This window comes from Schistocerca nitens, chromosome 2 (genome assembly GCF_023898315.1).
Source record: "Schistocerca nitens isolate TAMUIC-IGC-003100 chromosome 2, iqSchNite1.1, whole genome shotgun sequence".
In the NCBI taxonomy this organism is placed as follows: domain Eukaryota; kingdom Metazoa; phylum Arthropoda; class Insecta; order Orthoptera; family Acrididae; genus Schistocerca; species Schistocerca nitens.
Genome location: NC_064615.1, coordinates 1159300047 through 1159314026, shown reverse-complemented (window position 1 = coordinate 1159314026; position 13980 = coordinate 1159300047). Strand labels below are relative to the sequence as shown.

Here is a 13980-nt window from a genome sequence, read left to right as displayed (position 1 = left end):
AGCCATCTTCAGTGAATTTTTTTAGTTGCTTGTCCGTTCTCTCAAAATCTGCATTCCTCTCACTGGATCATAGTTTAGAAAACGCACTTCCACTTCACTTAAGAAAATTCAGGATGTATTCCGGTAGAGATAATTTTCTCGTTTCCAAACTTTTCGTTAACTCAATTTTGTGAGATACTTCTTACTGATCTGGCAAGAATTTAAAATTTATAGTGCAAGAACTGTGACTACCGTCGGAGGTTTACTCTGTGAAAAGCAGAATGCGTGGGGCATTGCTGTGCTGCAACCGAGCATAATGCCTGTTTCAAAGCTACACTTCACAGGGCATTGTAGAAAACTTGAGTGGGAAATATGGGGTCCGTGTGAATATCCTTGCGACTTGGGACGCCATCAGTTACAAATAAAATGGTGACAGAACTTTGTGGTTAGATGTTCAAACAATGAAAATATATTGCTAGTCGCACAAATCACAATTCATGTCACACAAAGTCGCAGTCGTCTTATGGTACACACCCACTTCCAGATTTTTCTGTTCTACGCATGAACCCCACGGCGCACACAGACGGGTAGAACAAAAATTTGTCACAGAACCATTCGTTTCGATAGACCTGCGGTCGGTACTTGTTACAGAATGCAGCGTGAAGGCTGTAGCCTGTACTGTCCACTTGCCTCGTTTCGTGGCTGATGCCTCCCCCCGTACATCAACTGTCCATGGCACGAGGCCAGAACAAACCGCAGTATCTTCAGGAATATAGTGGTAAATTCCAGTTGATGTGATGGTGCACGCATATCCTGCATGTCAACTCTACTTAATACATCTGGTATATCATCTAGTGCCACAAAAGAGCTCATAAACATTCTACATAGTCTACAGGTCGCGGTTCATTTGGGTGTGATCAGCTTGCAGCCTCCACTTCCGACCATTTCTTGACGGATTGCCTGACGAACTGCAACTGTTCTCCAAAATGCGTATCAGAATGTTTTTATGTGGGTAATCATAATGTTCCGACCAGTAAGTGCAGTCGAGAATCTGGAAAATAAAAATATGTGAGTGATAAATGATGTGAATTGGGAGAGCGGGTGGGAGTCACACGTTACTTTCTCTGTAAGATCCTATGCAACTACGTGTCCAGACTTTGTGCTTGTGGATTTCCGTGATCTCTCCAATTTGCTTACGGTGAATGCTGGGGTGGCTACTTTCATGAGACAATGGCTATTTCCCGTCATTGGTTCATGAATGAAGCCAAGGGAATTAATTAAATGTATAGTAAAAGCCATACGATAATGATGATACTCTGCATGACAATTAGTAAAAAACGACTGACACTTGCCGAGAAATAATTTCCAGTTTCTACGGAACAACCAACAATTCCTACGGAATACCCGGCTAACAGTACTAAAAGGAAATGTAGAGGTCGGGACGTGTTAACTGCAGCGAAGCCTGTGTACGAACGCTCTGTGTGCAATCGACACTTGGTCCAGTACGGCGTTTGACGAAGGTGGTTGTGGAACCGATTAGCGCGACATTCCACTTGGTACAGCAACAGGAACAATCTGCAAGACATCATGTGAATGCTTACGATCGTGGACGAGCAGGCGGACTCCTCGAAGCCAGTCCAAGTCTAACTGCTGTGGCCACAGTAATGCGTTACAAACAATCCTGTTGAATCTGAGCATTATACCAGAGGTTGACAATACCGCTACAGTTGTAAGGTTCTTTTATTATTATAAATATTCATTTGCTGCCAGTTACTATGATATATATATATATATATATATATATATATATATATATATATATATATATATATATATATATATATATATATCAAGCCAGTAACTGTTCTCTAAAGAACAGAATACTGTTGGTGACCGTGCAGCTTTTCCCTGGAATAAATGATGACTAACTGAAACCCACAGCTGCCGACAGGTGTTGTTGATATACCTCGATGTGGACAGCTGAAAATGTGTGCCCATTTGCCCATTCACGGTCATCAACAGTATTCTGTTCTTTAGAGTACAGTTACTGTCTTCATATATATTGTTAAAGGCTACCCAGCCATTGACCTTCGTCTGTGCGAATGCGCACAGGTTGCCCAAACTCTTACGGGAATCGCCAAAACGTGCGCGAGTAATGAGTGAATGGGCAAATGTGTATAATGTACATTATATACGTATAATTGTGGACAGTTGGGAATGCGAGTCTGACGGGAAGCGTGCAAGGGATAACTCCCTGCAGTCGCGCTATTCATCTGTGTCCTCGGTGGCTCAGATGGATAGAGCGACTGCCATGTAAGCAGGAGATCCCGGGTTCGAGTCCCGGTCGGGGCACACATTTTCAGCTGTCCACGTCGAGGTATATCAACAACACCTGTCGGCAGCTGTGGGTTTCAGTTAGTCATCATTTACTAATGTCTTCGATATGCTGGTGTACTATGCGCGTGTTAGGCGACTGTGGTGTTACGCCCATCTGCAGGTGGGTCCGCCGCGGCGCTCGGGGTCACAGAAACAAGTTACGACACCTGAAGATGGGAGTATAAGAGCCCGAAACCGGTCGTGTCTTAAATAAAAGAACCTTACAACTGTAGCGATATTTTCAACCTCTGGAGTAATGCGTTTGTTCAAAAGTGCCACCTCAACATTTAAAAAGGCCAGTGACGGTGGAAATGCTATGCGAAAGCACACCGACCGTTGTGGACGAATGAACCGCAAGAAGGCCGTTAGTAGCCCTCGTGGCGAAAAAAAAAAAAAAAGACCTCTAGGCAGATGGCTGTAGACCTTGAAAGCGCTACCAGGACCCATGTCTCTGCCACAACGATTTAGTGTTTCGTTGCGATTAATGTGATTAAATCAGGGTGGTTTGTATGCTCGAAGGCTGTTAAGTGCATCCTACTTTAATGACGCCATCGTCGAGAAGACACTATTTGGGATAGCGAGCACGTTAGTTGGGGTCAGCAACGGCGGTCCAGAGTGATGTTCTCCGACGAAATTGTGGCAAGTGATTCTGGCCATGATTCTGGCCACCAGTCAGTGTGGAGATAGGGAGGGACACATTACACATCACAGAATGTTTATAGATGTCATCGGTATGTCCTAGGCGTTATGGTGTGGGCTGGCACTATGCACAATGGCCGAACACTGCTGCATCTCTTTGCGACAGGTACCGTTACACAGTAGTGGCACTGCCAGGAGATTATTCTGGATCATGTCCATCCATTTAGGTGTTTATGGACAATAATGCCAGTCCACGTAGGACTGCAGAGATGCCGGACACATGAAAAGTGAAGATATTGAGCGTATAGAATGGCCTGGGAACTCCACGGACCTAAGTCCTATAGAGGATGCCTGGGATGCTCTTGGCAGAGGTATTTCTCAACAAACACCCCTCCTCGAACTGCTAAATTGGGGGACTTCAATGCCCATAATGTGCTGTAGGGCTTAGCTACTACTTGCTACAGGGGTCGACTGACCGAGCGACTCGTCCATTCTGATCTGCCTTCTGAACGCGGGTCAGATGACTAACTTTTCCACAGATACAGGGTGTTTTTCAGCTATTGATCTTTGCTTTTGTTCCTCAGCTATTGCAGATTCAGATCAGTGGGAAGTGGCTCCAGATTTACATTCTAGTGACCACTGCCCAGTGTGGATTCATTTGCCGCCTAGGACAGTGACCAGCAAGAGACCATGCAGGTGGATGATACAAAGTGCAAATTGTTTTCAGTACAGTCGACAGGCTATTTTTGAACTAAAGGTTTGTGCACAAGAGGCAGTGGCCCATATCACTCCTGAGATCCAAAGGGCTGCCGCAGAGTCCATCCCCAGGTCTAGTAATCACCTCGGACGACGGCCTGTACCTTGATGGAATGACGACAGTCGATTGGCAATCAGGGCCAGATGGACAGCTCTTCGGAACTTCAAACGGTGTCCTACTACAGACAATCTTCAAGTCTTCAGGTCTGCGAGAGCACATGCAAGGCGAGCGATCAAAGAACGGAAGAGGGCTTCCTGAAGGGAATTCACGACTTCCATTTATCGGTCCACTTCCGCTGCGCACGTTTGGGGCTCAATAAGACGGATTTCAGGCAAGGGTAGTCCATATTCCCTTACGGCCTTGTCAAATAATGGGGTACTGGTGGACACGCCGAAGAGATGGCTCACGTTTTAGCTGAACACTTCTTTGCTGTTACTAAGTCATCCCGACAAGCTACTGCTGTTCAGGTATTCCGTCGGACTGCAGAGATGAGGAAGCTCAATTTTTTCTCGCGTAATGAAGAAGTCTACAACCTTCCATTTTCCATGTGGGAACTGGAATCAGCTTTATCTGCAGCCAGAGACACTACTCCAGGACCTGATGAGATCCATTATACCATGCTTCGTCATCTGTGCCCTGAACCGAAAGGTCAGCTCCTCTCTTGTTTCAATCAGATTTGGTTTGATGGACAGTACTCCTCGACATGGAAGGAGGCAGTCTTAATTCCATTCTGGAAACCAGGTACGGACCGTTGCGCCCCTAACAGTTATCGGAGTGTCGCCCTTACCAGTTGTATCGGTAAGACTCTTGAACGCGTGATCAACCCCGCCTCGTCTGGCTGCTCGAGTCCCGAGGTTACCTGAGCCGCTCCCAGTGTGGTTTCAGGCACTACCGTTCCACTCTTGACAACTTAATTCTACTGGAGACGGTGATGCAGGAGTCCTTCTTACGCCGAAACCATTTAGTCTGTGTGTTTTTTGACTTCCAAAAAGCGTATGACACTACTCGGAGGTACAACATCCAACTTCATGAACGGAAACTACGTGGACACCTGCCGCTTCTGATCCAATCCTTTCTCGAGGACAGGCGTTTTCGTTACCGCATTGGCGATGCCATTTCTGATTGCTGTGTTCAGGAGAATGGTGTGCCCCAGGGCAGCGTCCTCGGTGTCACATTGTTTGCCATCGCTATCAATGGCATTTCCTCTGCAGTCAGGAGCCCTGAAAACGCTCTTTGTTTGTGGATGACTTTGCAATCTTCTACTCTTCCTCTGATCTTACGACAACGACGAGGCAGCTACAGCTGACCATTAGGAGGCTGGAAACCTGGGCCCAGACGTTTTCGGTTCACACTTGAGAAGACTGTGTGTGTCAATTTTAATCGAGCTCGTCGGAGTTTTAACCAACCAGAGCTTACAATGGGGGACCGTATTTTACTTTTGCAAGACACAGTGCGCTTTTTGGGTTTATTATTTGACACGAAATTAACATGGCTCCCACCCCTGGCGTACGAACAAAGGGCTTCTGGTTGTTGAACATTTTGAAATGCCTTGGCGGAAAAACATGGGGAGCTGACAGGTCGCGCCTCCTACAGTTTTATAGGGCATTTATTCGATCAGGCTTAGACTATGGCAGCGTGGTCTATGGATCGGCCCGTCCTTCCTAGCTCAGGATGTTAGATGCTGTCCATCATGCGGGCATTCGGATATCGACTGGAGCCTTTCGGACCAGCCCAGTTCAGAGTCTGTGTGCAGAGGCTGGTGAACCACCACTCTGGATTCGGCGACGTATCCTTTTGGCTCGACAGGCGCTTGAAATCTCAGCGTCACCCCAGTCGTTGGCATTTAGTTCAGTGATCCAACCTGCCTTCGAACGACTGTTCAAGAATCGTCCCCAAGCGACCCAGCCATTGGTATACGTGCTATGGCCTGGCATGAAAAGACACACCCAGGGATGGAACGCACTGCAGCCTTGGTGTCTTCGGAGGCCCAAAGTGATTTCAAGCCTGACGCAGTACCCGAAAAATTGTACTCTAGATATGGTTTTTGCAACTTAGTTTTCGTCTATTTTAAGTATGTATCATAGTTTTATCGTTATTTATACAGATGGATCCCAGCAGGGGAATGCTCTCGGTTGTTCTGTGGTTTTCCCTGATAGGGTTTGTAAAATGCGTATTCCAGAACAATTTACAAATTATGATGCGCAGTTATATGGCATTCTAATGGCACTGGAGACGGTTTAGAGACATCACCTCCGAGTTTTCTTGTCTGTTCCGTCTCTCTTAGTGCACTGCAAGTGCTTCACCAAATGTATGCGGGAGACCCTCTCATTCAGCTCATCCATGACTCCTTACAGCGGCTCCAACGCCGTGGCAAGGAGGTGATCTATTGCTGGGTACCTGACCACAATGGTATACAGGGTAACAATATGGCTGATAAAGCTGCCAAGGAAACATGTTGGGATAGTGCTGTCCATCAATGTCCCATCCCGTTGCATGCCATTATCTCATTTTCTGACGGATGCATCAAGCGTCAGGGGGAGACTGAATGGTTGCAGGTGACAGACAACAAACTGCGGCGGCTCAAACCGACCACAAAAGCTTGGCGGACTTCCTGTCAGCCTCGCCGCTGGAAGGAGGTTTTGCTTACCAGACTGTGCATCGGGCATAGCCCTTTCACACATAGTTTCCTCCTCCGGGGGGAGGATCCACCTTTCTGTGAAGTTTGTGGCGTGCCGCTTTCAGTTCAGCATATTATGGTTACTTGTGTCCTGTATACTGATAATAGGGCAGCCCTCGGTCTCGTTGGAGATCTGCCCACCGTCCTCGCAGATACCTATACCAGTGTTAACAGAGTGGAGAAATTTTGTGAACTATCAGGCCTCATCCCTAAACTGGTGGGAAAGGGCGGCAGACTTTAGTACGTTACGAACTGCTCTGCATGTGGGGACAGCCTTCGTCCCCACCCATGAGATGTCATGCTGACTTTTCGTCAGGGCGCTGATAACCGTGATGTCGAGCGCCCCCTCAACGCATCTCATCATCATCATCATCGTCGAACTGCTCAAGAACTGAAAACCGCTTTGACAGAAGAGTGGGGCAATATCGCCCAAGGGCTCCCCAACAGTTTGGTAGCCAGCATGAGTAACAGGTTCAAAATGTGCCTTAATGCCCGAGGAGAGTCCTATATCAACCTTTATTTTGGGAGTCTGACCTGTGCCAAACATGAAAGTCATTTTTGTCTGTTATCCTCTTTCCCATGTCGTAAAATCTCTACCATTTTTCGTTTTAAATATGCAACCCTTCCTCTGTTACTTACGTAGTGTGTTTCATGTATTGATTATTCCTGTCCAACAATGTCTCCTTTCCTTAGGAACTGTCAAGAAGTGTACTTTGTAGGTATGCTGAGTTGTTATAGGTGAATGGGACGGTGTGGGTGCTGTAGTTGTCAACGCTGTGGTGCGGATGACTGTACCGAGTGCGCTTGCATTGTATTGTAGTATGGATCAAAGTGAGTGAAACAGTATCGTGCTACAGGTACCAAACCTTTTCACTTTGAGCAGCACCGATACTGGCGTAGGTGTACAGCTCACCGCCAACAGCTGTCAAAAGTCTTGCCTAACACCACCATCACCACCCCCCACTCATCCCCAACTTGTCTCTTCACAAGACAATTCGTATATTATAATCACTTCTCGACTTCGGTATCAGCCGTGAAAGGTTTCTGCGCTTACAGAGTTTTGTAGTCATAACTAAAAGTTTGTTCCAAATACAACGAAACTTTTAAGTTCCATGATCATATTTTAGGCACTACAAGTTCGAATTAATCAGTCAGAACATATATGAAGAGCCATCTAGGCACTGCTTTCGCGCTCAGTACTGTTTTTTAAGCTATATACGGCCAGACGATATTTTGTAGCTACTGCAATTTCTCTCTTTTTCGTTCTGTTTACAGGGTCCTTCACCACCAGAATCAGGTCATCATGAAGCTACAGTGTGTTCGTTTTAACTTCAGATAACTCAGTATCTTCTGAACGACGCATCCTACAAGCAAAATGTTGTAGGTGAAAAGTTAATATTGGTAACGGGTACGTCTGTCTCTACCACAACTGGCGACCTCCCAAGCACCCATCCTGCGTAGGGGGAGGGGGGGGGGGGGCAGGTCAGTTTCTATTTTTCAACGGGAAACCCCGTTTTTACTGCATATTCGGATCCTAAGCCAAAAAATACGTACTGTTTACTCAAACCATTCTTTTACTTTCGCGGTAGATAGCGCTGTGATTGATAAATACAAAGTGTGCCTGTCGTTGCAATTAAGAACTGACGCGTCTGATTACACATTTCATTTACTACCTAAATGTAGACATTTGTGTTCTAACAATTCATATTTATACTATGCATTTACTTTAATTTTGGAAATTTGATTGATAGTACGATATTATAAGCCGTTTCAATATCTGAATATCCTTTCACTATCGCTTCATGGACATATTACCTTATTGCAATGGTCGTGGTTTGTATTTCAGCGGCCAGCGCGAAATTAACGGTGGTTGGGTGGAAAGACACATCGAAATCAGCCACTGTGGTGGCGTTGTTCGAGGATGGCCACCGAAACAAAGCATTCCGATTCTCTGCGGGCTCACCACGGTCAACCCTTTAGAGAACAAAAAGCTACGCTACCGGTCAGTTAGTTTATTTGTCAGAAAGCTCGATGTCTATATCTAGTATTTGTACTGTACAGCCACATTTGCAACTCTCAAGTAACGTCTGAACACTAGTATCAACCGTTAGAACACAAAGGTTTACATTTACCTTGTAAATGGAATGTAGAATCAAATGCATCAGATCGTAATTGCAAAAAGAGGCCCACTTGATATTTGTCGATTACAGCGCCATCTACCACAAATGGAAAACAATAGTTTTTAGTAAACCGTAAGTATTTTTTCGGCGTACACCACCTGAAAATACAGAACTGACTCCGCCATCGCAGGAGGGTGGTTCAGAGGTGGCGAGTTATCGTACAGACAGACGCCCCCTTTCGCAATATTAACTTTTTACATACAACATTTTTCTCGTACGATGCGTCGTTCACGAGATATATAACTGCCAGAGTTTAAAACAAACATCCTGTATATTCTTTAAGTAAAGTGGTTGCTACTTAATGTTACCAAGTTGTGACCGTGAGCAGCTGTAGTGAGGAGACGACTTTTGACGTGCGGCTGGTGCGCAGGTGGTGGTCAGCCAGCTGACGGAAGCCCCCACGGCGCTGTCCCTCGTCCGCTACGTGGAGGGCAGCGGCGGCGACCGAGGCCCCCCTGGCAGCTGGGACAGCGAGCCGGAGGACGCCTGGAGGGGAGAGGGCTCCGGCTCTGGGGAGAAGCCGGTCGGTAAGTGTGCGCCGGCTGCAGCCTGAGCTGGCTGCGCGCATTCCACCACACGGTGTGCGGACATTTGCCACGCCGGACATTTGCCACGATTTTACCAGCTCCGAAGGGTTGGGTCCCTTGCCTCCCCCTCCTCCTCCTCCTCCTCATTGCTTACTGAGCCTTTCCGCTGGTTTACTTAACATAGAACAAGAATCTCTTTGGATTTTCCGCCACATTTCTAGAGAAAGTTTCATTGTGGAAACTATTAAATGCATCTCGCATTGAAATCCGCACCAAATTTCGAGTCTCAGTAAAACTTCGCCAATCTTGGAGAGTTTGCGTTCGTCTAAATTATACTTTCTTTCAACTTAAGCCACATATGGTCTTCACTTACATAGTTTGGAAGGATTGGAGGCTGTCTCTTAGAAAGACGTCAACCGAATTTTGTAGCTGCTTTTATACATAGATATATTTCGCGTTTAGTTTTCGTGAATTTCTTCGTTACGGAATTGAGGCTCAGGACGACTGTGTGTTCACAAATCCCTGTATCCGTCGTGATGCTCAGAATTATTTGTGGCTAAGAGGTTAAGTGTGTTTTCGTAACCATTTAAAATTTGAATGGCCTCCTGAACTAATTTTTCGAAATAATTTTAAAAGCAGCATTTAGAAGAATTACGGAAGTTGTTTTCTATCTACAGTAGGGTCTGAAAATGTATTTTTGTCAACATACGGAAGGTAGATTGAAGTCACTGCCAACTATAATTGTATGAGTAGGGTACCTATTTGTAATGGGACTCAAGTATTCTTTGAACTGTTCAGCAACAGTTTCACCTGACACCGGGGGTCAGTAAAAGCAGCCAGTTATTAGTTTATTCCGGTTGTTGAGTATAACCTCTGCCCATACTAAGTCACAGGAACTATCTGCTTCAATGTCGCTTGTGAGCTGGAACACACATTACATAATTTTTCCTTAAGTTGTGCTTCTTGTTTCTGTTGTAGTGCAGATCATTACAATTACTGCTTATCCCTCCAAAACCTTTCTCTGTGACCCTGTAAATACCAGAGCTAAACAATGTAGAACAACAACGTACGTTACAAGCATAGCATTCTTTATTACTTCATTTCCTCATTTCTAACATTTTAAAATTGTACGTCGACTTTAGATGACATGTCAATCATAGATGTTCTTATCTCTATTTAGTGAAAGTATTTTCAGTCATGTTTTGGATATTGTCCCGCTACACTTTATTAACTAATGTTTTGCCGCAAGGGATATCGCATTTTAGAGAGTAAATTAATTTGGAGTATGTCGTTCTTCTTTTCAAACATTCACATACCCTTTTCTTCGTTCCTTATTGTCTTTTGGGCATGCAGTTGTAGTAATTAAAGTAGGCACAAATGCAGTGATCAAACAGAAATGATTAGCGTACATTCGCATTCTCTTTACATCGTTCCTTTCTTGTTGCTCCCCTGCCGATGGACTGTTTCTATCGCAATCAGTAAGCGTGAAAGGAAGCTACCGTAGAGACAGAGGAATCTATATTTATACTTGGCAGAACTAAGTACATACTGACATAATCGTCGGTATTGCTTTCGTTTCCCAAAAGTTATAAATATTTCGATTTCGGAAAAGAAGCTCTGTATTTGGCCAAGATGTCGAAGAAGAAGGTCCCTTACGTACTGGTTGTATCGAGTAAGATATGGAGACGACGGTTTGAAAGCGGACAGAAGTAGTACGAGGAAGGGCGTCCCTTACCTGAGGGATCGCTACCTGGCGAAGGGGCAAGTGTGGCAAATGTCCGGCATGGCAAATGTCCGACATTCCACGACACACCCCACACACTATGACGTCGCAACTCTTCTTCTACTTTCAGAGAAAACGAAACGTACACAGGCTGTCCGTAAAGTCCTGCTATAATTTCAAAAAGTTATAACTTGGAAACTATCAGAGTCAGAGCACCGTGGCTCTTTTTAAAACGTTTAGCAGCCGTCAAACCTATTTCCCGTTATGACGGAATTTCAATAAATGTCCCACTCGTCGCTTGTAGAACGTCAAGCCGATACTCGATTTCTGGCCATGTACGTGTCAGCACTGCAGCATCAGCAGTTCTGACTGCTCGATTATTGCACGAAGAGCAACAATTTCATTGATTGGTGACACGTACACGCGATCCTTGCGGTAGCTGTACAAAAAGAATTGTAATGACTGATGTGTCATTAAGCATATTCTGCAAGCTCAAATTCGTATATGGGGGCGCTTCACCTTGCTGGAGCCGCGCGGGGTAGCCGCGTTGTCTCAGGCGCCTTGCCACGGTTCGCGCAGCTCCCTCCGTCGGAAATTCGAGTCCTCCCTCGGGCAAAGGTATGTGTGTTGTGCTTAGCGTAAATTAGCTTAAGTTAGATTAAGTACACTACTAACCATTAAAATTGCTACACCACGAAGATACGTGGTACAGACAGCAAATTTAACCGACAGGAAGAAGATGCTGTGATATGCAAATGATTAGCTTTTCAGAGCATTCACACAAGATTGGCGCCGGTGGCGACACCTACAACGTGCTGACATGACGAAAGTTTCAAACCGATTTCTCATACACAAACAGCAGTTGACCAGCGTTCTCTGGTGAAACGTCGTTGTGATGCCTCGTGTAAGGACCGTCACGTAGCCTATTGCGATTGCGGTTTATCGTATCGCGACATTACTGCTCGCGTTGATCGAGATCCAATGACTGTTAGCAGAATATGGAATCGGTGGGTTCAGGAGGGTAATAGGGAACGCCTTGCTGGATCCCAACGGCCTCGTATCACTAGCAGTCGAGATGACAGGCATCTTATCCCGATGGCTGTAACGGCTCGTGCAGCCACGTCTCGATCCCTGAGTCAACAGATGGGGACGTTTGCAAGACAACAAACATCTGCACGAACACTTCGACGACGTTTGCAGCAGCATGGACTATCAGCTCAGAGACCATGGCTGCGGTTACCCTTGACGCTGCATCACAGACAGGAGCGCCTGCGATGGTGTACTAACAACGAAGCTGGGTGCACGAATGGCAAAACGTCATTTTTTCGGATGTATCCAGGTTCTGTCTTCAGCATCATGATGGTCGCATCCGTGTTTGGCGACATCACGATGAACGCTCATTGGAAGCGTGTATTCGTCATCGCCATACCTGCGTATCACTCGGCGTTATGGTATCGGCTGCCATTGGTTACACGTCTCGGTCACCTCTTGTTCGCATTGACGGCACTTTGAACAGTGGACGTTAGTTACATTTCAGAATTACGACCCGTGCCTCTACCTTTCATTCGATCCCTGCGAAACCCTACATTTCAGTAGGATAATGCACGACCACATGTTGCAGGTACTGTACGGGCCTTTCTGGACACAGAAAATGTTCGACTGCTGCCCTGGCCAGCACATTCTCCAGAGGTCTCACCAATTGAAAACGTCTGGTCAGTGGTGGCGGAGCAACTGGTTCGTCACAATACGCCAGTCACTCTTGATGAACTGTGGTCTCGTGTTGAAGCTGCATGTTTGACTCAATGCCAGGCGTATCAAGGTCGTTATTGCGGCCAGAGGTGGTTGTTCTGGGTAATGATTTCTCAGGATCTATGCACCCAAATTGCGTGAAAATGTAATCAGATGTCAGTTCTAGTATAATATATATGTCCAATGAATACCCGGTTATCATCTGCATTTCTTCTTGGTGTAGCAATTTTAATAGCCAGTAGTGTAGTATGTAGGCGTAGGGACGTTGCTGGAAGGTGATGGACGGCTGCGGCTGTTCGGTCTGCAGTAACAGAAAATGTGTCATCATGTCCAGGTACTCATTTCCCGTTATGGTTTTCTGTGAGAAGAAAAACGGTCTTGTCACCCTGACGTGCATTAGGCCACAACAAAAATTAAGCTTCTCTCTGCCACGAGAGTGTAAACTAGCTCGCGTCCGTAGTCGACCACTACATGTGCACCCCGGGTAATGCTAAATGAGCTAGAATGAATAGGCAACCAGACTAGATAATAAATTTCCTGGCTACAAACATGCAGACAAATCGAAATCAAAAAGCTTTAAAAAATGGACCTTTCCAGGACCAACTGATTAAAAGACTTGGTCCTGAAATCCGAATATGCCATTTAAACATAGAAAGTACTAGCCGAGCTAAAAGCGAGTACCTATCTAAACTCCTTGCAGATAATGATATTGACGTTGTTCTAATCCAGGAAACACATTCTCCAACTATGGAAGATCTGCTTAGAAGAGGTAGGATCCATGGCTACGATCTTATGGGTGCTACATATCGAGCATGCTCGTCTCATTTCGACAAATACGGAAAATGATATCCATTATGTCTCTATGCAAGTGGAGGAGACAATTATAAACCATATTTACAAGCCACCAAATGTGCCACGGCCACTGGATGTCCTGCCGGTTACTGCCCATCCGTCGATTTATGCTGGAGATTTTAATGGTCACTACCGTCACTGGAACTGTGCCTGTGACAGTGAGTGTGGTGTTGCACTCAACGACTGGGCTGGAAATGAAAATCTATTCATGGTTTATGATGCCAAGGATTTGGGAACTTTCAGATCGGCCGCTTGGCGAAGAGATTACAACCCGGAGCTCTGCTTCGTGTCCCGGGGCTGCGGAGGGTGCCCAGCGCCTATATCCAGAGAGGTCTTACCTAATCTCCCACACAGCCAGCACAGGCCAGTAATCCTCTATATGGGCCTCTCTGTCCCAATAGCGAGATCTGTACCACGACCCAGATGGAATTTCCGTAGGGCTGATTGGCGGAGTTTTGCTGACCACCTAAATAAATATATCTGTTTTATTCCACCAGAACCTAAAAACTACCCTCGATTGG

General features: G+C 45.8%; 1 protein-coding gene across 1 annotated transcript in view; it reads left to right on the top strand.

Annotated features, from left to right (window-relative positions):
* LOC126234809 (division abnormally delayed protein-like) overlaps nucleotides 1–13980 on the top strand; it is a 72461-nt gene that overhangs the window by 33938 nt on the left and 24543 nt on the right. Inside the window, exon 4 of the mRNA XM_049943557.1 lies at nucleotides 8979–9135. Coding sequence (XP_049799514.1) covers nucleotides 8979–9135 — 157 coding nt within the window. The remainder of the gene's footprint in view (nucleotides 1–8978; nucleotides 9136–13980) is intronic.